The 24,458-nt window shown below is 38.9% G+C and overlaps 2 protein-coding genes across 5 annotated transcripts in view; both read left to right on the top strand.

Annotated features, from left to right (window-relative positions):
* Positions 1–7,486, top strand: part of KCNQ5 (potassium voltage-gated channel subfamily Q member 5) — a 514,814-nt gene extending 507,328 nt beyond the window's left edge. For all 3 annotated transcript variants that reach the window (XM_060235972.1, XM_060235964.1, XM_060235981.1), the window contains 3 exons: positions 1,680–1,811; positions 3,586–3,712; positions 6,418–7,486. In XM_060235972.1, coding sequence (XP_060091955.1) covers positions 1,680–1,811; positions 3,586–3,712; positions 6,418–7,365 — 1,207 coding nt within the window. In that variant the 3' untranslated portion in view covers positions 7,366–7,486. The remainder of the gene's footprint in view (positions 1–1,679; positions 1,812–3,585; positions 3,713–6,417) is intronic.
* A 6,541-nt stretch (positions 7,487–14,027) lies between these two features.
* DDX43 (DEAD-box helicase 43) overlaps positions 14,028–24,458 on the top strand; it is a 48,562-nt gene continuing 38,131 nt past the window's right edge. The window contains exons 1-9 of one of the 2 annotated variants that reach the window (XM_060235992.1): positions 14,028–14,452; positions 15,307–15,362; positions 16,208–16,340; positions 17,966–18,115; positions 18,966–19,047; positions 19,917–20,073; positions 20,196–20,314; positions 22,552–22,662; positions 23,388–23,529. In XM_060235992.1, the coding sequence (XP_060091975.1) occupies positions 14,131–14,452; positions 15,307–15,362; positions 16,208–16,340; positions 17,966–18,115; positions 18,966–19,047; positions 19,917–20,073; positions 20,196–20,314; positions 22,552–22,662; positions 23,388–23,529 (1,272 nt within the window). In that variant the 5' untranslated portion in view covers positions 14,028–14,130. Of the gene's footprint in view, positions 14,453–15,306; positions 15,363–16,207; positions 16,341–17,965; positions 18,116–18,965; positions 19,048–19,916; positions 20,074–20,195; positions 20,315–22,551; positions 22,663–23,387; positions 23,534–24,458 lie in introns of both variants that reach the window. The other variant, XM_060236002.1, reaches the window with a different exon arrangement.

The following is a 24,458-nucleotide window of genomic DNA, read 5'->3' on the forward strand; positions in this document are numbered from 1 at the left end:
CCAGTCAGCCACCTCGGCCTTAAGGATGTGAACTTGTTCCCTGAGAACCAGGAGCTCTTTGCACCAAGCACACACTCAAGACTTCTGTTCAATGGGCAGATAGTCATATATATGACACTCAGTGCAAAACACTGGCTACCCCACAACTCCCTGCTGGCATTCTGCCTTCATAATTGCTTTTTTAATATACATACCCACCTTTAATACCTTTTGTGTTTATGTGGCTCTCCTTGTGGAAAGTCTACTTACCATATTGGTAACACAAGGAGACTAAGGCCCTCACTTCCTGGCCCTACCTGGGCTTCTTACAGAGCCCTCAGGCTAAGAGCTACAGGCCAAGAGTCCTTTAGCTCCCGCACCAAAGGCCTCTGGCAAAGTGCAGCCTTACAAATGCAAAGAAGGTGGGCCAGCAGTCAGCCCCAGGCAACACAGACACTTCCAATCAGCAACAATCATCTGATGCAATCAGCTACACTCAGCTACAGCCCTCTCAAAACTCACAACAGAAACAGCAATCCCTCTACCCCAGCAAGCAAACACACATACTGAGTCCTTCCACACAGTAGCACTTAGCTAATTCCCACCAGCAATTAAGAAAAGGCAGTTAAGAAAAGGCAAACACTCACCCCTGCAGCAGCACCCTTTCTCGCCCTCTCTCTGAGTTCAAGTGACTGTACTCTGCCTCTGGAGAGGTACAGCCTTACAAATGCAAAGAGAGTGGGACCAGCAGTCAGCCCCAGGCAACACAGACATTTCCAATCAGCAACAATCATCTGATGCAATCAGCTATAGCCCTGTCAAAACTCACAACAGCAGTCCATCTACTCCAGCAAGCAAACACACAAACTCAGACTCTCTCCTTCCACACAGTAGCACTCAGTTAATTCCCCCCAGCAGTTGAGAAATGGCAAACACTCACCTCTTCAGCAGCGCCCTTTCCTGGTCTCTCTGAGCTCAACTGGCGACTCACAATTAGGGATGTGAGCCCACCCCCCAAAAAAACTCAGAAAAATTGGGGGATCCCCCCCCCCCCAGGTTTTTCAGTGGCCTTTTTTTCTAGTCTTTCCGATGGAAAAATTGGAAATATAGGGGCGTGCTTAAAAAAAGCAAGCATCTCTAAGTGGTGAAACAGTCAGGAGAATATCTTCCTGTGATCTTATTTCCCAGGGAAGTACATAAGGGAGTAAAGGGTCCTTCACATACTTGGTCTCAAGTCATGTAAGCCTTTTCAGGACAAAAAGAACACCCTGAATTGGGCTTGAGAGAGGCTCAGTAGCTGTAGTATTGAGAATATATGCTTCCAATAGCTGGCCCTACCTAGCTGCAGCATTTCATACTAGCTGGAGCCCTGAACGCTCTTCAAGGGGAGCCCCAAGTAGAGCACATTGCAGTAGTCCAGTCTATATGCTGACTTCATTGAGAAATAAATCTGACTTTTAAATTTACATAAAATCATATAAACATTTTTCTCTCAGTCAACTGAATGTATTTGTCCTTCCAAATTGGTATAGTATTGTAATAGAAAATAGGACAGTGTTGTAATAGTTCGTGCATCACAGCAAAAAAACCTGTAACCTTTTACCAATATTAAATGACCTTACAGTTGTGATTTAATATCATAATTTCATTTAATTATATTACATGTATATAAATTAATATGGATAATATTTCTTGCACAGAATCATGAAATTTCATGTTGCCAAAAGAAAGTTTAAAGAAACTTTGCGCCCTTATGATGTTAAAGATGTCATTGAACAATATTCAGCCGGTCATCTGGATATGTTGTGCAGAATTAAAAGCCTTCAGTCACGGTAAGGAAAATAAATTCCTTTGACAATAGAATCCTTCTGAATACATGTCCTTACCTTATCATGGTTCCCAAGAGTTCCCATATTGCCATTATCTTACTCTATGGCTCTGTAACTTTTTCCTTAAGTTTCCTGCACTTTTCCCTAACCCTGGAAGAAAAGCTATTTTTCTTAAGTATTTAAAGCTTTCCAATCCCACTCCATAAACAGTATCATCATATCAATGAATAACCTGCTGGACTAAGAAGTACATACTCAAAGCTTGCTGCACATGAAGTTCCTGTTGATGGGTCCTAAACCATCCATGCTACATACATGATTTTTTTCACCACCAGTCAAAGAGTTTGCCCAGCACTCATCAGATGCATGTTACTACTAAGACACATTATAGAATGCACACAGAGTGGAATACACAAAATAAACCTTTAGAGCACGACCAAATCTTATAACAAGCTAAAGCTTGTCACTGAATTTAAAATGTATGCAAATAACTCCCATTATAGAACCTGAGTTTTCACTGCCAAAATATGAAACTTATGTGTAAATTTCTAAAAGGATATATTCCATCAAGTTTCTGAAACAACAGTAATGAAGTCTCATTTTGTATTTTATTTCGTAGATATAAATTGCTAATGGAAGGAGCTAACAGCCATGTGTCTCCCCTTTACCCAAGTAGCCTCCTGCTATGGAGGACAGATCTATCAATGGCTACTAACTGTGGTGACTAGAAGGAAACTCCACATTCAGAGGCAGTAAACCTCTGAATACCAGTGTCAGGAGGCAACATCAGTGTAAGGCCTTGGCCTCTATGCCCTGTTGTTGGCCCTCCAGAGTAATTGACTGGCCACTGTGAGAAGGGATGATGGACTAGACAGACCACTATTCCTATCCAGCAGGGCACTTCTTATATTACTGAGACCTTCAAACAGCTGGTGCTTCATGTCATGGAAGCTCCATGGACAAAATGCCAGAGGGGCACAGAAGGCTGCTGTGAAAAGGGGGAATCAGGTGATATTGCCTTCCAAATACACTTCCTTCATGAATTGAAAGAGACTTTTGCATCATCAGAAACTAAACCAGCAGTAGATAAAGGAAGGAATATGTTATCTGACTCTCCCCTGCGCTCCAGGTATGCCACAGGACATGGCCATCAGATGAGCGGCTTGGCCAATGACACTGTACTCTAAAACAGGCCTAGTGGCACAGCGCAAATTGCATACCTCAGCTCTGTCAGGTTGCTACACCAGCCCTTACTGGTATCCAAAGTCTCTCAAGGTTATCTTGAAGACTTTTGATGTCATTTTGAGATGTTCTAGCAACCCCGTCAGAAGCCAAGACCTCCTCCCAATTCAAGCTGGAAGAAGATAAAAGTGACAAAAGATGAAAGAAAGAGAAGGGGAGAGTTGCCCACAAATCTTTGTGAGTCATCCACTAGTTGGTTTCTATCATTCTTACTAACAGCTGAACATAGGAACTTAAGAGAAGCCATGTTGGATCAAGCCAATGGCACATCCAGTCCAACACTCTGTCACACAGTGGCCAAAACCCAGGTGTCTTCAGGAGGTCCACCAGCAGGCCCAGAACTCCAGAAGTCCACCCACTGTTGGACTCCCCATCAAGCTGGTTATCATTAAAAGAATAAATACATTCCCTACAAAAAAAATAATCTTTTTAACTTACTTGCAAATTTCACTTCTGAAAGCTTGTATACATTGGTGATACTTATCTAAGTATTACATTTATTTCCAGTTAAAACAGCTTATTCTATATTTTTCAGGGTTGACCAAATTCTTGGAAGAGGGCAAATAGCATCTGATAAAAGAAATCGAGAGAAGAATACAGTAGAGAATGAAACAGCTGATGACCTCAGTATGCTAGGGCGTGTAGTCAAAGTGGAAAAACAGGTAACATTATTTGCATCATGTTGCCTTCCCTTTTGGTCAGTATGTAGTGGCAAATATTTGATACTTGCAAGATAAAAATAATTTTCTTTAGTCCCTGTACAAAAATCATTTCTTGTGTTTCTGAATAAAACTTCGTTGGCCTTAAAGGTGCAACTTGACTCTTGCTTTGTTCTACATTTATAGACAGGATTGGAAAAAATGAATTAGCATATAACATGATGTGGACATTTTGAGACAAAGCAAGGACAACAAGCCAAGTGCACAGGGTCAACAGCTGTATGGATCCAATTAAGGGGAAACAACATTTGATACAATAAAAATGTCAAAATAGGAGATAAGTGTGTAAGAGAATCTTTCCTAATTTTCATACTATTATGGTTATATTTTGATATTGGTTTTCAATATGTCTGGACTGTTTTGTGCTGGTTACGTACTGTGTTGATGATGATGAATTGTGGGGAAGAACTTTATAATGCCCATCTGCCTCCCCTCAAGTGTGAAGATGACAATCATTACATGTTGTTCTAAATGCTATATGCATTCCTCTTTCTCTCTCTTTTCTATGTATTTCTCTTTTAGAACAGTGTATCAGAATATTGTGGGGGGGGGTTGTATTAACATACTCAAATAAGGGATATTGGCTTATATTACATATACTAACCCATCCTCCACTGTATTTTAACGTATTTCTTTTTTTCTAATGGCAAACTAGAATGATGTTATAACCTCTTGAGTAAATATGCCCTCTATTTTAACCCAAAACAAAGCCAGAATGTTACCCAGATTTATGGCACTTCACACCTACGACATCAATCTGCTTTTTATCACCCTCCAATGTTGTTTCAGCCCAGTTAACAACACTAACAAACACAGACCCCAATGTGTGATTCTTTTAATCTGCTAAAACATTCCCATGAGTGTATATACCAACTCACTGCCCACTTAAATTAAGAACTGCTGCTTGCCATTCCAATTTTGTCTGATGAAGTCTGCTTAGAGCATATGAAAGCTTACATTCTGAATAAAACTTAGTTGGTCTTAAAGGTGCATCTTGTCCACTGCTTTGTTCTGTTGCTTCAGACCAACATAGCGGCCCACTTGGATCTACCTCTTTTCTATACATCCTCTATATTTTTATGCATTCCCCCCTCTCTCTCCCCCCTTCCTTTTGGATAATATAATGGAATACTGTTTGTAATAGAATGCAATATATAGGAATAATTTTTTTTTCAGACACAGCACCTGTAAAAACAACATACTGGTATAGTATTTAGAACAACATGTAATGATTGTCATCTTAATGCTTGAAGGGAGGCAGATGGGCATCATAACGTTAACCTCCCCACAATTAGAAAAGATTCTCTTACACACTTATCTCCTATTTTGACATTCTTATTGCATCAAATGTTGTTTTCCCTTCATTGGATCCATACAGCTGTTGACCCTGTGCGCTTGTTGTCCCTGCTTTGTCTCAAAATGTCTACATCATGTTATATGCTAATTCATTTTTTCCAATCCTGTCTATAAATGTAGAACAAAGAAAGAGTCAAATTGCATCTTTAAGACCAACAAAGTTTTATTTAGAATGAAAGCTTTTGTGTGCTAGAAGTACACTTCATCAGACAAAAGTATTGAATGGCAAGCAGTCCTAAATATAGAGAAAGTGGGCAGTGAGTTAGTATGCAGAGTCATATAAATGTTTTTTAGCAGATTAAAAGAATCACAAATTGAGGTCTGGTGTTAGCAGTTAACATAAACTAACAAAGTTAACATAAACTAACAAACATGTTAATTTTAACTAAAATGTTTTTTAGCAAATTAAAAGAGTCACAAATTGAGGTGTGGTATTAACAGTTAACATAAACCAACAAACACCAGATCCCAATTTGTAACTCTTTTAATCTGCTAAAAAAACATTTCCAAGACTATACATACTAACTCACTGCCCACTTTCTCTATATTTGGAACTGCTTGCCATTCCATACTTTTTGTCTTATGAATTGTGCTTCTAAAGCACACAAAGCTTACATTCTGAATAAAACTTTGTTGGTCTTAAAGGTGCAACTTGACTCTTGCTTTGTTCTGCTGCTTCAGACCAACACGGCTGCCCACCTGGATCTGTCTATAAATGTGAATGCTTTTCTCCGAGGCTTTTTTGTTTAAAAAAAAAAGCCATGCAGGAACAAACTTGAATATTAGGCCACACCCCCTGATGTCAGCATTATTTTGCACAGGGCTTTTTGTAGAGAAAGCCCAGCAGGAATTCATTTGCATATTAGGCCACCCCCCCCCCGATGCCAAACCAGCTGGAACTGCATTACTGCTCAAAAAAAGCCCTGCTTTTCTCCCATTTCATTGTATCTGAAGAGGTGTATGTGTAATACACGAAAGGTTATACCTTGAATAAAACTTTGTTGGTCTTAAAGGTGGTACTGGACTCTTACTATATTCTGCTGCTTCAGATGAACAAGAGTATCCACCTGGATCAGTACAACCCTAAGAATATTATCCTAGGGGTGAGGCCTACTGAACCGACCTGGGCAGGGTTTTGAGTAGACCTGCTCTCTTAGTTTTTTAAAATATGTTCAATAACTAGTTTTACGATTAAATAGTCATTTGTATATTTTGTTATTTATCTGTTAACAGCATGTATCCTCTCAAATAACTGATATTTACTTAGGCTATTTTTTACGTTTTTCCTCTAGGTCCAATCAATAGAGTCAAAATTGGACTCACTGCTAGATATCTACCAACAAGTCTTGAAGAAAGGATCTGTGTCTGCTCTGACTTTGGCTTCATTCCAAATGCCACCTTTTGAATGTGATCAGACCTCTGATTATCAAAGTCCTGTAGATAGCAAAGATTTGACTAATTCTGCCCAGACCAGTGGATGTGTATCAAGATCAGCCAGTGTCAACATGCCATGTGGCCTACAGCTTATACTGACACCAAATGAATTTAGCCCTCAAGCTTACTATGCTTTTAGTCCAACTATGCATAGTCAAGCCACACAGGTGCCAAATGATGGACCTGCAACACTATCACCTAATAATGCACTAAACCAAATAAATCAAACATCTAAGCCGACAGCACCTACAACGTTACAGATACCCCCCTTTTCATCAGTAAAGCATATTAATCGATTGGAACCTATTCATATTATTCCTGTGAGCACGCAGGAGAATACTGATGTCACCGCTTGCCTTGTTGCTTCAAAAGATAATGGAAAAGTTGCACAGTCCAATGTGACAAAGGATCTTTCATGGGGAAAAGGCCTTGATACTGAAGGGGAACCCCTGGTCTCAGTGAAGCCAATAGTGCAAATTGATTTAGGTAAATCGCTATCTGTACAAAATCTTATACAGTCAGCAGCAGAAGAACTGAATATACAGATTTCTGGTAGTGACACAAGTAGCTCAAGAGGCAGCCAAGAATTATATAGCAAATGGAGGGAATCAAAATTATTTATAACTGATGAAGATTTGGAAGCAGAAAGAGAAACTGAGACTTTTGAAGCCATTTCCCACCCATTAGTGGAAACAACTCTCTCTACTGACTCTCTGAGGACTGGAATGTCAAGATCATCTCAAAGCATTTGCAAACCAGGGGACGGTACAGATGCTCTCAACCTGCCTCATGTCAAACTTAAATAGCATTTTTTTAAAAAAATTGTTCACATGCTAAGTAATTACTTCAATCATGCATATCAGAGCATGGACTATTTTGAAAACCCTTTTAATGAAATTTTTAAAAATTAAATGAATCAATAAGAAAGGCGGTTGTATGAGTCCATATCTTTTAGCTGCATGAAAATGCATGTTTCAGTGATGGATAAAATTCCAATTTATACCTACAGTACATCTGTAGTTTCATTTAGTACAGTAGGTATAAATGAGCAATCTAAAAAACTAATGCTGCAGGGTTATTAAAGAGCAAAATATCTGAGCATTTAGAAGCAAAGCCATTGCTATAGTACAGAAGTAACATTCTCAAGATATTAAAAGCACTTTGCTTCAGATTTATATGTCCTGAATTAGATTATATATGTTTACAACAACAACAGCAAATTCTACAGCTGCTAGCAAGGAAACCGATAATATGAGATTAGAAATGGCTGCTAGTTGTAAGCTACCATTAATCAGCTATTTTTGTTGAATTCTTATCCCCTTGGAGATGCTGAATTGAGAAAAAATATTTTGCACAGCACTTTTAGGTATTTAATTGTGACAGAACAATTCTTTTTTTCCTTCCCTTTTTTTGCTATAAAAGTGTATAAAATTACAAAATATCAGGGATGACCTTTTATGTGATTTTTTCCCCTTCTGTCTCAGAATTTCTAAACTCATTGTTGGTCTCCTTGTAGATCAGAAGTATTTTGGGAGAGATCTCTGCAAAGGAAAAACAAAAACTTGATTGTAAATTTAGTATTTTCTCCCTTAATAATATAATCAGTTCTCATAATTACATTATGAAGTTGAATGATAGCACAATTAGAAGTCTGAAAAAGAAGACAATATCAGGTATGGTAGGCAAGATCAAACACTACAAATTAAGAAAAGAGCAGAAAAGAATATACGGGAAATGGGAAAAGCATAAAGGAAAGATTTTTAGCATGAGTATGTACAATAACAGGAAGTAAAAAATGAATGACAGTCAGAGAGATTGTCCCCTACCACCATCTTTCCAAGTAAATATAACTAATCTAATTGGGTTTTTAAAAAAGCCATCAGATGGCAAAACTGCAGGTGCACAACTCCTGACTGCAAAACTTTTTTGAAAATGGGAACCTTAAAACTCATGTTTCAGGATGGTGTGTATCCCCATGCCTTGTCAACAAAAAAATGTGTTGGGGTTTTTTGTAATACACAATCTTCAGGAAACTGTTTTTCTTTAATATCTCCTCTTATTTTCATAAGGAATCACCTGTTCAACAATACTAGTAAATATTTCCATACGCAAGCTTTGCCTCTGAAATCTTTTAAGAACATAAGCACATTCCAACCCACTTCCTATCAATAACCAATACTACAATCATGATATCCTCCCAAATTATACCCAGCATATGTCCTGAGCTCAGCCTTCTCTCCTTTAAAGATTCCAAATGCATCCTGCATATTAAAGAGTGCCATGTCAAGCTCACTTGGAGCATGCTCAAGAGCCAGCCATGCTGAGAATGTTATATATTTAAAGTGTCACTAGAGTCTTAAGCATCCTTAAATGCTGCAGATTGTACTGCAAGCAATTTGAACTGTATATTCATAGTGATTTCTACCACCGCCATTCTTTTTTACTCGGAAGAATTTTCTGGATATTACATCATAATGTTATGTGAAAGTACACAGAAACTGTGAAGTGTTTATACTTTGTCATTCACATGAAACCTACAGATGACCAATGCTCTTCTCCACCTTTTGCTTGGTCAAAGCTCGAATGAAACATTCTGAAACAAAGCATCTTTAAACACCTGGCTGTCTTTCACCTGCCGTTTAACTTGTGCATTATATTTTTACAATCTTCTTTAACATGCTGTATAGTAATTTTGCTGAAAGCTGATTGATAAACTTCTTTTATGAAGTTAAGCAGGGTGGGTTCCCCCCCCCCCTCTAAGCCCAGAATTCACATTAGGTACACCAACTAGAGGCTCCTGTTCTGAATACCCAGCTAATGCTATTTGGTGTCCAACTGCCAAAGCCAGAAGGTGTGCAGATGAACTCCATCCATGGCAGGCCATGGGGGAAGGGTGAGATGTGACTTAGGTCACCTACCCCTCAGCCTCTTTCAAAGCTGCTCTCTGACAATACTGGTTCAGCTCCTGGCCAGATATCAGCAATTTGTCCAGACAAAGCTGTAAATTTAAAAAATGTTGTAGAAAGCCTACAATATTTCTTTCTTTCATGTACTGAATGTTCTATAGTGCCTTCTATGCTTTATCTGAAACCTCTAACTCTGCATTTAAGCCTAACAGAGGAGCTAAACCAAGGCACAGGCCCCAAAATAACTACAAATAAGGAAACATATTTCCCTATATGAATACGAGGTATCATCCTTTCAAATGTCTGAACAACAGCATTGAAGCTAAGCTCCATTTCAAATTGTAGACAGAACAGGTTGCTACTACAAGGCAGCCCGTTACTTGTCTTGGCTTACATGATTTCACCTACCAGAAACTGCTATTTTTGCCTTAATTTTAAAGGATATGCTTGAGTCTTCAAAGTGTTAATTATGCACATAATGATGTATGAGAAAGTAAATGGCTATATTAAAAACCACAGACAAATTAGAAATGCTTTTTCAAAATTAGATGAGCTTATATCCCCTCCCCCCTTTTGTAGTGGTACATATTTACAAAGATTAAACAAGATTTTTCCTCCTATAAATTTTTCTATTATAAAATTGTTTTTTTTAAAAAAAATGCATATCTGAATGCTTCAGAATGGTGTAGTTTTCCACATTTCCTTATTGGGAGTTCTTTTTCACTAAAATCATTACCAAATTAAATTTTGATAGTTTCTCTTAGCCCCTGATTATGTCACTATTTGCATGGGTAGTTTGTCTTAATACTACTGAATTCATCATAATGAATGTGTGGTATGGTGGGGTACGTATGACTGTTATTCATTCAAGTTTAGGGGGAGGTGTTTGTGAGTTTCCTGCATTGTGCGGGAGGTTGGACTAGATGACGCTAGAGGTCCCTTCCAACTCTATTATTCTAAGTTGTTATTGACTTTGTATTAAAAACATATGAAAGCCATAAAAAACAGTAAATAAATTGAACTTTCTGAACAGTTTTGGGACACTACACTAATAATTAGTTTTTGACCTGTATGTCTGTAGTTCTTGACGGAAAAACTAACAGAAAAGAAAAAATGTAATGATGGTATGTTTAGAAATATATATATTTTCATTTGGCTCATAAGATATATTTTTATTTAAATATGAATAGCATGTTCTAACCTAGAATTCAGTATGGTAAAGATCATACATTTTACTCACAATGGCCACAAATCTTACATGTTTTGTATGAGTTGAACATACTTAAAATTGACTGCTGTCATTAAATAGAATGACAGATACTTTTATACTTATGTGACCAGTCAAATTATTTTGAACACTTTATAAACTGCACTGTCCATGGTGTTGGGCTTGTAGCCCTTACTTAATCAAAATTCCTTTTAACTTACCTCAACAGAAATGTCCTCTGTTAAACTAAGCAGGTGTGAACTGTTGCTAGGCATCTGTATAAAGTGATGTAATAATTACTCAACGTTTCCCCAGAGGACATTAATAAGTACCTAAATTAATCCTTATGTCACATTGACTTTAAAAATTAATGCACAAAATGCTAAAAAGAAAAAGTATACATAATATTTTTATAAAGCACAGAAAAAAGAATTTAGCAGAATATATAAAAGTAGCAAAAGCATTGTCCGGTGCAATCCAAAGCATGTTTACTCAGAAGTAAGCCAGAGGCCAAGGGGAGAAGACTCAAACTACACATTATACGTAAAAGCATGTATTAGAAGCCCAGTCCCGCCCCCTTTAAGGAAAAGCTAATTTGTAAACAGATGAAGCAGGTATAACTAGAGGTAGCATGTAACTCTGCCTACCTTCCATTTTCCAATCTTAATCTACACTCTCAAAATGGCTTTTCATTTAAAAAAAAAAAGCTGTGGGGGTCTGCATTACACATATTTATGTTAATGTGTAGTTTGGCGCTAAGTTTGCTTAGAATTGCAGTCTTAGTCCCTGTTCTACATTAACATTTTGGTGGTCAATTGACAGACCATGTTTAGGACTGGTTAAATGAGCATTAAGTGACCAAATCTTTCCCTGTGTGATTCTATTGACTTCGCTAGACTTGCCTATAGAAGAATTTAAATCGCTCTTCTGAGCCACTTTTTTATTCTCAATGGAATGTTTTCTTATTTCAGTAGGGCTAAATAAAGCAAATTTTAGAGGGGAAATGGTTCATATTTCTGCTTTACTCTCGTTGCCATCAAACATTGTACAAATTGACTGAAACATCCAGATTGCTATAGTATTTAGATTGTTTAATAGGTTTTGTAAACCTCCCAGTCTTTCAAGTAGATATGGGATACTTCCATGGACAAAAACATCTGCCAGTGGGAGTGTTGTAAGATACTAGTGCCGGCCCAAATCTGAGGGAAAAGTGCTAAAATGTTGGATGTATGACAATAATGGAAAAATATAAGGGACATTTCCACTGATGCTGAATGGCTTAAGCCATTACATTACAATACAATGTTAATTGTAATTTCATGATGAATTGAATCCATATTGTTGTTAATAAAATTATTTAAAATAACTATTATATGTGTGTGTTTTTACCTTAAGAAATATCTGTGCAGTATTGTTGCAAAAGTTCGTATTACGTCAAGAGGCACCTACCTCTGTACAGCTAAGAGTTCAAGAATTCAGCACAGCAGATTTTACATAACATCCACTTCCCTCTACATCTAGTACCTGTGTTGGGGCATCCTTCCTTGGCCTTACATTAGTGAGGCCCACTGCCTGGTGCCTACCTTGTTCTCCTCCAGAGCAAAGAGCCAGTTCTGGTTTCCTCCACCTCATTGGAGCAGGAAGTACTTCAGAAGGCTCCAGGATGATCACCTTTGGGAGCACCCACTCAGAAACAGCTCCTTCCATCGTAGGACATCTCTTGGCTTGTATCCTTCTAATGTTTTGTGATTGTTGACTCTTGGCAGTAATTTTATGGTTGGTCCTGCCTCCGTGTCAACCATTTTGTGGTAGCATCCACTATTCTTTCTCAAAATTCAAAATGTGCCTATAGACTCAGCAAAGCTGGGAATCCCTGCCCTAGAACCTTCTTACATTGCAAGTTCTCTTTTTACATCTGCTTCCTTGCCAAGTTCTGTCCTCTCTAATAATATTAACATACTCTGTGGCCTTGCAAAACCAGAAGCTGGGCCTGTCATACTTTGCATCTTCACTGGAGATCCAGAAGCCATCTGTTGGGCTGCAGGAAATACTCACAAGAGCTAGGGTCAAGCCTACAGAATGCATTCTCTCACACATTAAGACAAGGTACTTGCTCATGTGTAATATGAGCATGTGCTTAAAACACACTGCAGAAGTGTGTATTAAAACTATGTACATTTTACAAATATGTATTTTATGTATATACATATTTTATGTAGTTTTTACCAACTTCTTCTGAGTTTATTTCTCATGATGGTAGCTGGAGAAAAAAATTCAAGGGCAGTAAATGAAATTAAAAGGATTCAAGCAGCCTTTATGCAGAACTGCAACATGAACAATCTGGTGCATCATTCCACTAAATTAGCTGCAAATATTTAAACCTGTAAAATCTGCTTATAAGGTTTAGCTAAATTTGATTAAGAAAATAATTCAAAACATTGTACTTTTGAATTATGCTTGTGGTTAAATGAGAAGGGAGTAAGTAATCTGAATTCTCTCCCGATACATTTTTTACCACTCCAGTCCAAAACAACTTTTGTTCATCCTCAGTTCACAAAGATATTACAGTGGTCTGTTGAATCTGGATTCAAATTCCCTTTCTGCAAGAAGGCCTGAATACCCTAGAGCCTTTGTTCCATCTTTCGGATGTTGTAAGAAAATTGGAGATGGGGTAGACAAGAATATGTACATCACCCTGAGGAAAGCACGAGATAAATATTAGAAACGGGTCTCCTAAACCACCCTCCTCAAGCAACGGAACTCTTTTACGAGCATTTACTCGGAATTAAATCCCACTTGGTTCAGTCCCAAATAAGAACTGCCGCCTTAAGAATTACAACTTTTCTAGAAATCTAAACATAACGCAGAGATTCACCACTTGCACTCTCCACTATACATACTGCAAATCAAGCGTGTTTGGAGACGATTTGCTGGGCTTCTACTACTTTGTTCTTTTTTAATATGCCCATTTGAAAAATACTTTTCATATTAGCTGTTAAGGTAGGGCTAGAACACGTTAGAATCCAAGGGCACCTCAGAGTGTAAGCTTTCGTGTGCATGCACACTTCGTCAACCACTGAAATGGGGTAGAGCTAGTTTTCCTCATCTTCTCAAAATATCAGCCTTTCGTTTACCTGCCGCCGCGATAAATTTGTCCCCTCTTGTTAAAAAAATACACTCGAAGAAGAGCAACAACCTCCCTGCCTTGCTATATTTTCCTTTCGTCTTTCTTCAGAGGGAAGCTTTCGTTTTCCAACGAGAGACCGTAACCTTGGAGCCTTCCAACCAATCACCTACTAGACTTTAGAGCGCTTCAGCCAATCGGAGCGGCGGGCGGAATCGGGCGGTTTAGTTTAGCACGCGTGAGACAGTTGCTCGACGAGGGTTGGGAGTTAATTCAGTTGGTCTTGTTTTGACTTGAGGGGGGGCATTCGTCTCGAGCTTATCGTGCTTTTGTCATGTCTGACTGGGAAGCGGACAGCGATGAGGATGGACCTCACAGAGCCGCCCCCCAGCCCTCTCGGGCTTCACCTGTATGGGGCTCGGCGACGGAAGCAGCTTCTCCGGAAGTCTGTGGAAACCGAGTCGCAGGCGAAGACAAAAAGGACAGGGGCGACGGGTGGAAAGGGCGTTCGCGGCTTGTTGCTGCCCGCGAGCCGTGGCAATCAAGGCCCTTGGAGTATCGGGCCCGGAGGTCCCCTGGAGGAAGAGGCCGAGAGCGCGCAGGGTCGCCACCGCTCTGCTTCCACCTGGATAACGCGCTGGTCGGCACCCTCATAGGTAGTGGCGGCGTGAGGGTATCTGATGGGGGCGGGAAGGAGGAGTTTCTTTGCCCTTGGTAAGGACGACTCAAAGCGCAGTAGTGATACTCTTCTGAGCCCACTAATTGGGCTTCGAAGGGTTTAACTCTGGTTAGGATTCCACAGCTAGTCAGGCAAAGGGGCAGTTAGCTGCGGGTTTGTATCTGCCCTGCCGAAGCATCGGAGGTGGCTTAAAGGTGTGGAAGTATGGCTTGCGGTCTGTAGATGTAATACAAAAAAAGACATGGCAAAGGAATATGTGATATATATAAATCACCAGTAAAATTAATAATGGAAGTAGTTATTCAGGTTGTAGACTGTCTGATTCATGAGTTAAATAATGGCAGTCAGGAGTGGGCTTTTGAAAACAGTGGCACTTCCTATGTGAGATCCTAATTTGGCAGTTGCAAACATGTCCCAAAATTGGCGTTTTGTAACTTGTGGGTATGCAAAAACAAAGTAGTTGGTGTTAAATGCTTTAAGTTTTCCATTCTGGATGGGCACAAATTCTGGGTTGGAAGAAAATAGTCAGAACTCCAGTGTAAGGCATGTCAGGTATTTTAGCTGGGTTAGCTTCACTTAATACTTCATTCACACATTATGTGACATTTTTGCTACACAAAGATGTCATTTGTGTAAGACATTTTGTCAGGTGAAAAGTGTACAGTTGTCTATTTTGTCATGTTCAAAATATGGCCGTGACCTGTGTAGAAGGATGTTTAGAGCAGTTAGATTTGTGATATAAATAGAGTCTAATTGTTCTTTTCTGTAGCCACTTGGCAAAAGTTGATATTTGATGATGTGTGCAAATGTGTTAACTTACTTTTACAACAGGTCGAGGTGGAGCTAAAATAAAAGAACTTGAAGAATCTTCAGGTTGCAAAATACAGGTGAAGTGTTTATTTTTACATCACTTAAATCTAATGGTTTTCTCAGATTTGTGAATTATCCAGTTACAAAAGATGGGCTGTTTGCAAGATCTCTTTTTCTTGTGTCCAAAGTGCTGTAGAAATCAGTTCAAAGAACTTGGAAAGAGAACTTCTATCATGCTTATATAAAATTTAGAAATACCTGGATTTTAAACAAGAAAATATTGCTGTGGATTTGTAACCACATAATAGAGATTTCCCTGAAATAGCTAACATTTCAGCCCTGAATATTTCTGCTTGGATGTTGTGTTGATATAGTCCTTGGTAAACATCATCCAAATGGCCAGTCCATGATAGTTTATAATCATTTAAGAAGCTCTGTGTAGGATATGTCAGTCTTCTTTCAGTTGTTTCTGGGTGCAATTCAAGGTGCTGGTGCTGGCATTTAAAGCCCTATGTGGTTTGGGACCAACATATTTGAAGGACTGCCTACTCCCTTATGAACCTACCTGATCATTGCAGTCATCTTCAGAGTACCCATTTGGGGTGACCCTGCCTTCTGACATTAGATGGGTGGTAACCCAGGGGAGGGTGCTCTCAGTAGTGGCACCAAAGCTCTGGAACTCTCTCAGGGACATTCACCTGTCCCCTTCTGTTGCCATCTTTTCCCAGCAGGTGAAGACTTTTTTGTTTCCCTTGGCAGTCACACAGGGACCCCTCTTTCCTCTTGTATTTATCTTCTGTACTTATTCTGTGCTTTGGTTTTAACTTGCTGTAATGGTGTGTTTTCATGTTGTTCAAAAAGCAAAGCTTAGCAAGAGGTATTACAGTACCATATGCTAGTCTAATTGAAATCTTATATTTAGGTTGTAAGAGGAAACTACGAAGCTGAAGTAAAGATATTTGGTGGTAATGATAAGCAGACAAAAGCCAAAACGCTGATTGATGATCTTATTGAGAGGTGCAGTCAGAGCAATGCAGGAGAAAAGTATGAAAAAGGTAACAAATTGAAACTTCATATCTGTTTTGTAGTACAGTCTAATCTTGTTTCTTTAAAACCTGATTTATAGCTAGCCGCCTGCTGAAGAAGCATTTTTGAATTTAACTTTGAATGGTTTGTAAAAGTATATGGTGGGAGTAGACTATTTTGAACAGAATCTTCTGACCAAATCATGAGGTTGACTTTATGATGTATTGAAAATTAAGAATGTGTAAATGCAGTTTTTCTACAGATAGTTATAAGCAAGGGGTAAAAATCCCAACCCATGGAGGCTCCCATTACTGTCTTTTCTCTGCCCCTACTCCCCAAATGCCACTTTCTCTTCCTTAGTTCCAAGACTTCTGAGGTCCTGCATCCCCCCTCACCCCACCCCCGCATTTCTTCATTTCTGAACCAACTGGGCATCTAAGAAAAGGAGGGTTAAAATTGAAAGTATGTCCTCTGTTCTGCTTCAAACCTCTGCATTCATCACTTATTGATAAGGGGGTGGGGAATGGAGGGATTAGCCTTTCTGAGCCCCCTTTCCCTCAAGCAGTTGAAGGTGGCTTCCATCCATGCCCATCTGATTGGATGGATGGCTCTGTGTTGCTGCTACTTCTTTTGCCTTGTCCTCCTCCTTCCTCCCTAAGCCATTAACTATTGTCCTTAAAAACATTTTCATTTTAAAACCAAAAAAGCAAATCCCAGATCTCCTGCTCCTTCAAGCTCCTCTTAAAAGCCCTAGTAAACTGTCAAGTAATGCAGTGCAGCTGAAGATCTCCAAAGAGGAGGCCTCCCTCCTCTTTAGGGTGCCCATTTCACAGAGCCAAAGCCACAATGGAGACTTTGATGAAGCCAGGGCTTCAGTCAGTGTCAGGTAAGTCATTGTAAGTAGTGGGGTAGACAACAGATGGTTGCTTGACAACCCTAATTGGCACACCCCTGCCCTTGTCCTTTCTCCTCTCCTCCTTTTATTTTTTTTAAAAATCTCAGTTGTCATTACAACTGACTGTGATCCTGGTCTACATTTTCTCATTGGAGTTCTGAGATGCAGACTTCAGTTCTCCACTTTGGAGAACAAACATTTTAAAAAAATCAGATTTTTCTGCAGTCATAGGGTACACTTGGATTTGCAAAAGCATCTCCTGTCTCTGTATGTATCTCCTTTTTGAACTGCATTATGGGGTTCTGTTTAGAGATAAATGTGTAGATAAAATTAGACTTTTTTATGGTGCTAGTGAGACTTAATCTTTTAATGCTTACCCCTCCACCCTGACCTGGATAGCCCAATTTTTTCAGCTCTCGGAATCTAAGGAAGGTTGGCCTTGGCTAGTATTTAGAACGATGACCTCGCTAGAATACCAGGGGTGTGACACAGAGGCAGGCAATGGCAAACCCTCTCTTGCCTTAAAAACAAATCTAGCTTGCCATCTAGTGGTGCATGACACTAAAAGAGCTAGAACTTCTGGCTGCCAAACCATCTCAGGATCTCCTGGCTCTACTACCCATAATGTCAACAACTACCCACCTACCCGCATGCATGCATACATGCATGCATACATACATACATGTGCAAAAAACTGGTTCAAATGTCACAGTAATCTGATGATTTACTAAAACATTTTATACGTTCTTGTTTTAACAGATTCCTTCAAGTACCAGCATGTTGGGACCACTAGTTACCATTCTAGTCGTTCTGGAGCTTTGAAGTCTGTAGATGGTAATCCAAAGCAGTCCATTAACTGGGCTTCTCTCAGAGAAAATAAAGCAAAATATGAAGCAATGAAATGGGCTGGTTAGTATAACAGATTTTTAAGAAATAAAGATTATTATTGATGTTTACTGCTTGTGAAAGTTTGTTCTTCTAAACATTCTCAGAACCCCTCGTGATTTTGTTAAGGGTATTGGTTCGGATCCTATATCTTTGCTCATTTCCTCCTATATTAGGCACTTTGAACTAGTTGAAAAACATTGGAATTGCACTAACAGAAGTGCCTATTGCAAGAGGAAGTGAGCTGTATAGTGGAGGATTGCCTCCTCCACACTGGGAAAAAAGTACATGTGGAGCCAGTTTACTGAGTGAGATCATCGTTCAGTGGTGGACCAGGGTCATAGAAATGAGGTGCTGGAGCTCATTAGCACAACTCATTTGCATATGCCATACACCCCTGACATCATCATAAGGTGTAGGTAATTATTATCAGCTCGGCATCTACCATCAAATGCTTCTTGAATTATAATTGTCATAATAAAACCTTACTCCCATCATACTTTTTAAATTATTTTATCCTGTGTGGCTGCAGTGGCATAATGAAGATTTCCAGCTATCTGCTTTATATGTTTTGGCTATTTCCCCAATTTTTGTGGGGAAAAATATTAGAAAGTTTGTCAAATCTTAGATTCAACAAATTTCTCACAGGGCTTGAACAATGGATCCCTGAAGCAAGTATTTTTTTTGGGGGGGGGTGAGAATGAAAGAGCTCAATAAAATTTAGATGTTCTGGAGCTCTGTTCCTGTGAGCTCCCACCCAAAATGAGGCCTGGTGGTGGAGCATCTATTTTGAATGCAGAAGGCCCTGGCTTCAGTCCCTGGCAAATGTTTTCTCATTTTTGACCATTTTTTTCTTATTTTTTAATTTTACCAGATTTACCTCCAATTGAAAAAAGGTTTTACAAAGAGTCAACAAGGATTGCTTGTATGTCACAAGATGAAGTTGATAGGTGGAGGTAAAAATGATAGATTTTCTAACTGTGTGGCTATTGATTATTTGGTGAGTAGTGCTGTGGTTGTGGTTTTAGATATTTGTATTTGGTGATGTTCACTACTTAGCAGGTAATGTAAAGTCTGCTAAGATGAATTCCATATCCATACTTGCCACTGAAATCTTTTAAGGTCATAAGTACATTCCAATTCAACTTTTCCTGTAAGTAACTTAGATGAATACTATAAAACCAAACTGAATCCTTCACACAGGTAACTTAGGGCAGGTCATATGTGTATGACTAACCCGATACATTGTGGGATATCAGAATGCACAACTGCATAGCTTCTAAGGTAGAGAATCTCCTGCCTGCAAACTTGGAACTTGTTCAGGAAATTGTCATGAATTTTAGTTCCCTGTAATTCACATGCTGTATTTTTAGATGTATGTATTGAGAAGCAAATCTATTGCACATATGCACTTAGTGGACAAAATTGTTAAGTTTGCTGTAACTCAGCATGCAGAAAGGCCCTGAATTGGTCTATAGAATTGCCATTCTTGTGGGACAATTAACTTTGTCATAACTGAAGTTATGAAAGTCTAAAAGAATTCTATCCAAAAACAAGAGCCTTTTATGAAGTCGCACTGAAATACCACAGTCCAGTGTGCCTTTGGCAGTGACATTAGTGCTAGTGAGATGACAGTTATTAATTATTGCATGGTATATATGTGTGGAACATACTAAAGCTTCTTTTAGTCCTTCTGATATAGTATCAGCCTAGGTTTGGAAATAACAAATGGATGGTTCTTTCCACTAGATATTTTTTACTGTTTTCAAAATAAATAAATGTTGCTTTTTAATTATATAACATCATTTCTCAATGCTCTTTAAAGAAAAGAGAACAATAATATCACATGTGATGACCTGAAAGATGGTGAAAAACGTCCTATTCCCAATCCTATCTGTAAATTTGAAGATGCTTTTAAGCACTATCCTGATGTTATGGCAAATATAAGGAAAGTTGGGTTTCAAAAGCCTACACCCATTCAGGTATCCATTTTATTTGTAAAATAATAATAATAAAACTATTCTCTTTTAATTCTTAATCTATATTTACTAAGTAGCATGGAAATCAAATGGAACTTTAAAATGCTTTTTATTGCCTTTTTTAGTCACAGGCCTGGCCAATAGTGCTTCAAGGATATGATCTAATTGGAATAGCACAGACTGGTACTGGGAAAACATTGGCTTATCTGATGCCAGGATTCATTCACTTGGATTTGCAACCGATGTAAGAACTAGATGGCATAAAAATTATTAGATTCTGTGTGTGCTAGGGTGCCTCTTTAGCTAAAGCTTGGTCAAAAATAAGAGTATATGTGGTCTGTAAGCCATGAAATAGTTTCACCATGGTTTTTGTCCCCTTGCACTATTTCTCTGATTTTTGGATGCAGCATAAATGATTTGGATGAAGGAATAGAGGGAATGCTTATTAAATTTGCAGATAATACTAAATTGGGAGGGGTTGCAAATACAGTAGAAGACAGAAACAGGATACAGGATGATCTTGACAGGCTGGAAAACTGGGCTGAAACCAATAAAATGAATTTTAACAGGGATAAATGTGAAGTTCTGCATTTAGGTAGGAAAAATCCTATGCATGGTTATAAGATGGGGGAGACTTGTCTTAGCAGTAGTATTTGTGAAAAGGATCTAGGGGTCTTAATGGACCGCATGCTGGACATGAGTCAACAGTGTGATGTGGTGGCTAAAAAGGCAAATGCAGTTTTGGGCTGTATCAAGAGAAGTATAGTGTCCAGATCACTTTACTCTGCTCTGGTAAGACCTCACCTGGAGTATTATGTTCCGTTTTGGGCACCACATTTTAAAAAGGATATAGACAAGCTGGAACGGGTCCAGAGGAGGGCAACAAAGATGGTGAGGGGTCTGGAGACCAAGTCCTATGAGGAAAGGTTGAAGGAGCTGGGGATATTTAGTCTGGAGAGGAGGGAGCTGAGAGGTGATATGATCACCATCTTCAAGTACTTGAAGGGCTATCATCTAGAGGATGGTGTAGAATTGTTTTCTGTGGCCCCAGAAGGTAGGACCAGAACCAATGGATTGAAATTAAGAGTTTCCAGCTCAACATTAGGAAGAACTTCCTGACCCTTAGAACAGTTCTTCAGTGGAACAGACTTCCTTGGGAGGTGGTGGGCTCTCCTTCCTTGGAGGTTTTTAAACAGAGGCTAGATGGCCATCTGACAGCAATGAAGATCCTGTGAATTTAGGCAGAGGTATTTGTGAGTTTCCTCCATTGTGCAGGGGGTTGGACTAGATGACCCTGGAGGTCCCTTCCAACTCTATGATTCTGTGACTTCTATATTGCACAGATCATGCAAATACAGAAAATAGTAATAGAAGAAGATGAAGATGATGAAGATATTGGATTTATATCCCGCCCTCCACTCCAAAGAGTCTCAGAGCGGCTCACAATCTCCTTTACCTTCCTCCCCCACAACAGACACCCTGTGAGGTGGGTGGGGCTGGAGAGCGCTCTCACAGCAGCTGCCCTTTCAAGGACAACCTCTGCCAGAGCTATGGCTGACCCAAGGCCATGCTAGCAGGTGCAAGTGGAGGAGTGGGGAATCAAACCCGGTTCTCCCAGATAAGAGTCCGCACACTTAACCACTACACCAAATAGGCTTTAATGTGAGAATCCTTACAGTCAGTCAGTGTGGAAGTTACTCCACCCCACACATTAAAGCCTCTTGTCCTCAGGCCCTGACTTTTTCTGAGGGGGCAGCTTTGGCATATGTATTTTTGCCTTAATCCTAGTACAACAATGAAAGGCAGTTACTTCTGATGTGCAAATTTATTGTGATCAAAACACATTACAGATCTGTGATGTCTTTGAAAGCTGGAACACTTTAGCTATGTTGTTGTTTAAAAAAAAAAACTCTAGTCCTACCAGGGACTTGTCATCAGACTGACTAATTTAGTATGCAGTCCCAGTACATGACATGTGTTCATCTCTCTACAACCAGGATGGCCAGTTAGCAGATCTCACCCAGTTAGCAGATCTCACCTAGATGTGGTTCTTTCTCAGAATGGCCTCTAAGCACCTGAGGTTGACATGCACATGAGTATAAAAACACTGCATCAAAATGTTTGGCTTGGTTGTTTGGGTTTGCATTGCTGTGTTAAATGGATAGCCAGTCCTACAATAATATGTAAGTAAGGTTTGCTGGCTTTTTTAAGAACTAAAAATGGATCAGTTATCTGTCTTTTCCATACTCGTTGTTTTTCCATACTTATTATAATTATGATAAACTGCTAAAATTTGTACTAATCAGTTCTAACCAGTCCTATACTTGAATATATATTCCTATATATTGATAAAGAATTCCATTAAGTTGTTCAGAACTTCCTGTAAATATGCTTAGGAATGCAGCCTTAACATAATTGTAGCCACATCTTATACTGTCTTCTGCATAATTACTGTTTAAATGAGGCTGACCTTCCTTTCAGTCCTAGAGAAAAACGTGGTGGACCAGGTATGTTAGTTCTCACTCCTACTCGAGAACTGGCTCTTCAAGTTGAGGCAGAATGCTCAAAATATTCTTACAAAGGCATTAAAAGGTAATGTTAACATACTCCTACTTCCAGTAATTTGGCACTGGTACTGCATTTTTTTCTTTCAAAAAATCCAGAAAAAGAGAACAAGGAGAAAAAACCCAAAACCTAGCAACTAAATAGAATTTTAAAAGTATACATAGAGACAAAAATATAACATTGGTGACAGGTGTACACAAGTTTCTATAAAAGATTTCTAAATATCTAAAAATAAGCCTGTATGTAGTTATTGATATGCTATGTGTTCAAGTTTTGATAGTTCTAAGGCTCTCATTAGAGAATGACACCAGGCAAAAAGCTTTCAAAGGAGCCCAAGATGGATAGTCTGACTGCAAGGAGCAATTTCAGTAATCAGTGCAAGTTAACAACTATGCCTGATCAGGGAAACCCAATCCTCCTTCACTGAATGGAAGTTGCATCCTCTTAAAATGAATCCAAGGGGACCCCACATAAATTTCTGAAACAAGGTATTAACTTTATGAATGTATGTGCAAGTCATATAGAAAAGAATTGTGCATAAATATATATTAGGCATAATATTCATTTTAAGTGTATTTGCCCCATAAAGACAAGCCTAAAGTTGCCCATTTGTCCAGATCTACAGATATATTAGGATTGGTTTTAAATTTTCTGGGAAATTTCACTGGATATGGCACAAAGTGTTAAAACATGCTGTAGTATGTTACAGTTTCAATTACAAAAACTAAATACTGGTGAAACACTGTCTTTAGTATTTGCATATATGGTGGTGGAGACCGGAAGGGGCAAATCAGCTTGGTTACCAAAGGCGTGGACATCGTTATTGCTACTCCTGGTAGACTGAATGATCTTCAGATGAACAACTTTATAAATCTGAGAAGCATAACATACTTGGCAAGTAGTTAACATTATTATATTACTAGGAATGACCTGGAAGTTATGTTTAAGTGTGTGTGTGTGACTCCCACTCCAAGCTGTTGGAGATTACAAAAAAGAATAGAATGTCAAGCCATTCTCAGTAATGATTGGTTCTGATTACTTAGTCTGTGTATAAGTTTTGGATTTTTTTATGGTGACACAGAAATTAGAGACCTGGTCTATGATATATGGTAGACTCAGCGGTAGCATAGGCCATCTCAGTAAGTGGGACAAATTAAATTCTGCTCCTCCTAGCAAGGTAGTTGGTAAGAATTAGCCCACTGAGTAGTTGTGAGAATGAGTGTCCACTGTCAAAAATAGGTACTTGTGTTTGAAAGCTGGAGGAAAGGTGGCATGGTGTAGCCCCATCTTGTCAGATCTCGTAATAAGTTTGTTGGTACTTAGATGGAAGACTGCAGAGGAAGGCAATGGCAGACCACCTTTTGCTTTTCACTTGTCTTGAAAGTACCTTGCTGGGATCACCATAAGTCGATTGTGAGTTGATTGCATGTACATTTTTGTGAAAACTATTAAGTGGGGAGGAAGATGGGGGGGAAACATGCAAATCGTTATCCTAACGTAAAAGTTGCTTGTGAGGAGCAGTCGTATTTAACAGTAAGTGGATTTTTGTCAAGTATGGTGTGTTAATGGAAAACAAATTTAAACATTAGCATGTTACTTTTTAACCAGTTATTCAGAAAAAAAGTTCTGTCCAGTACAGGGATCTAGTTCACACATCAGTGCATGAACAGATGGTGCTTTTTCTTTCACGTGAAGTAAGAGAGTGAAGCTTCATGTGAAGAGGCCTTCTGCTTTCAGTTCTAGTTCTTGTTTCTGGATAAGCATTAAACATTGCCTACTAAAAAAAAATGTCCTCACATAATATCTTGTTTTGGTTCATAAAG

Source organism: Heteronotia binoei, chromosome 1 (assembly GCF_032191835.1).
Source record: "Heteronotia binoei isolate CCM8104 ecotype False Entrance Well chromosome 1, APGP_CSIRO_Hbin_v1, whole genome shotgun sequence".
NCBI lineage: Eukaryota > Metazoa > Chordata > Lepidosauria > Squamata > Gekkonidae > Heteronotia > Heteronotia binoei.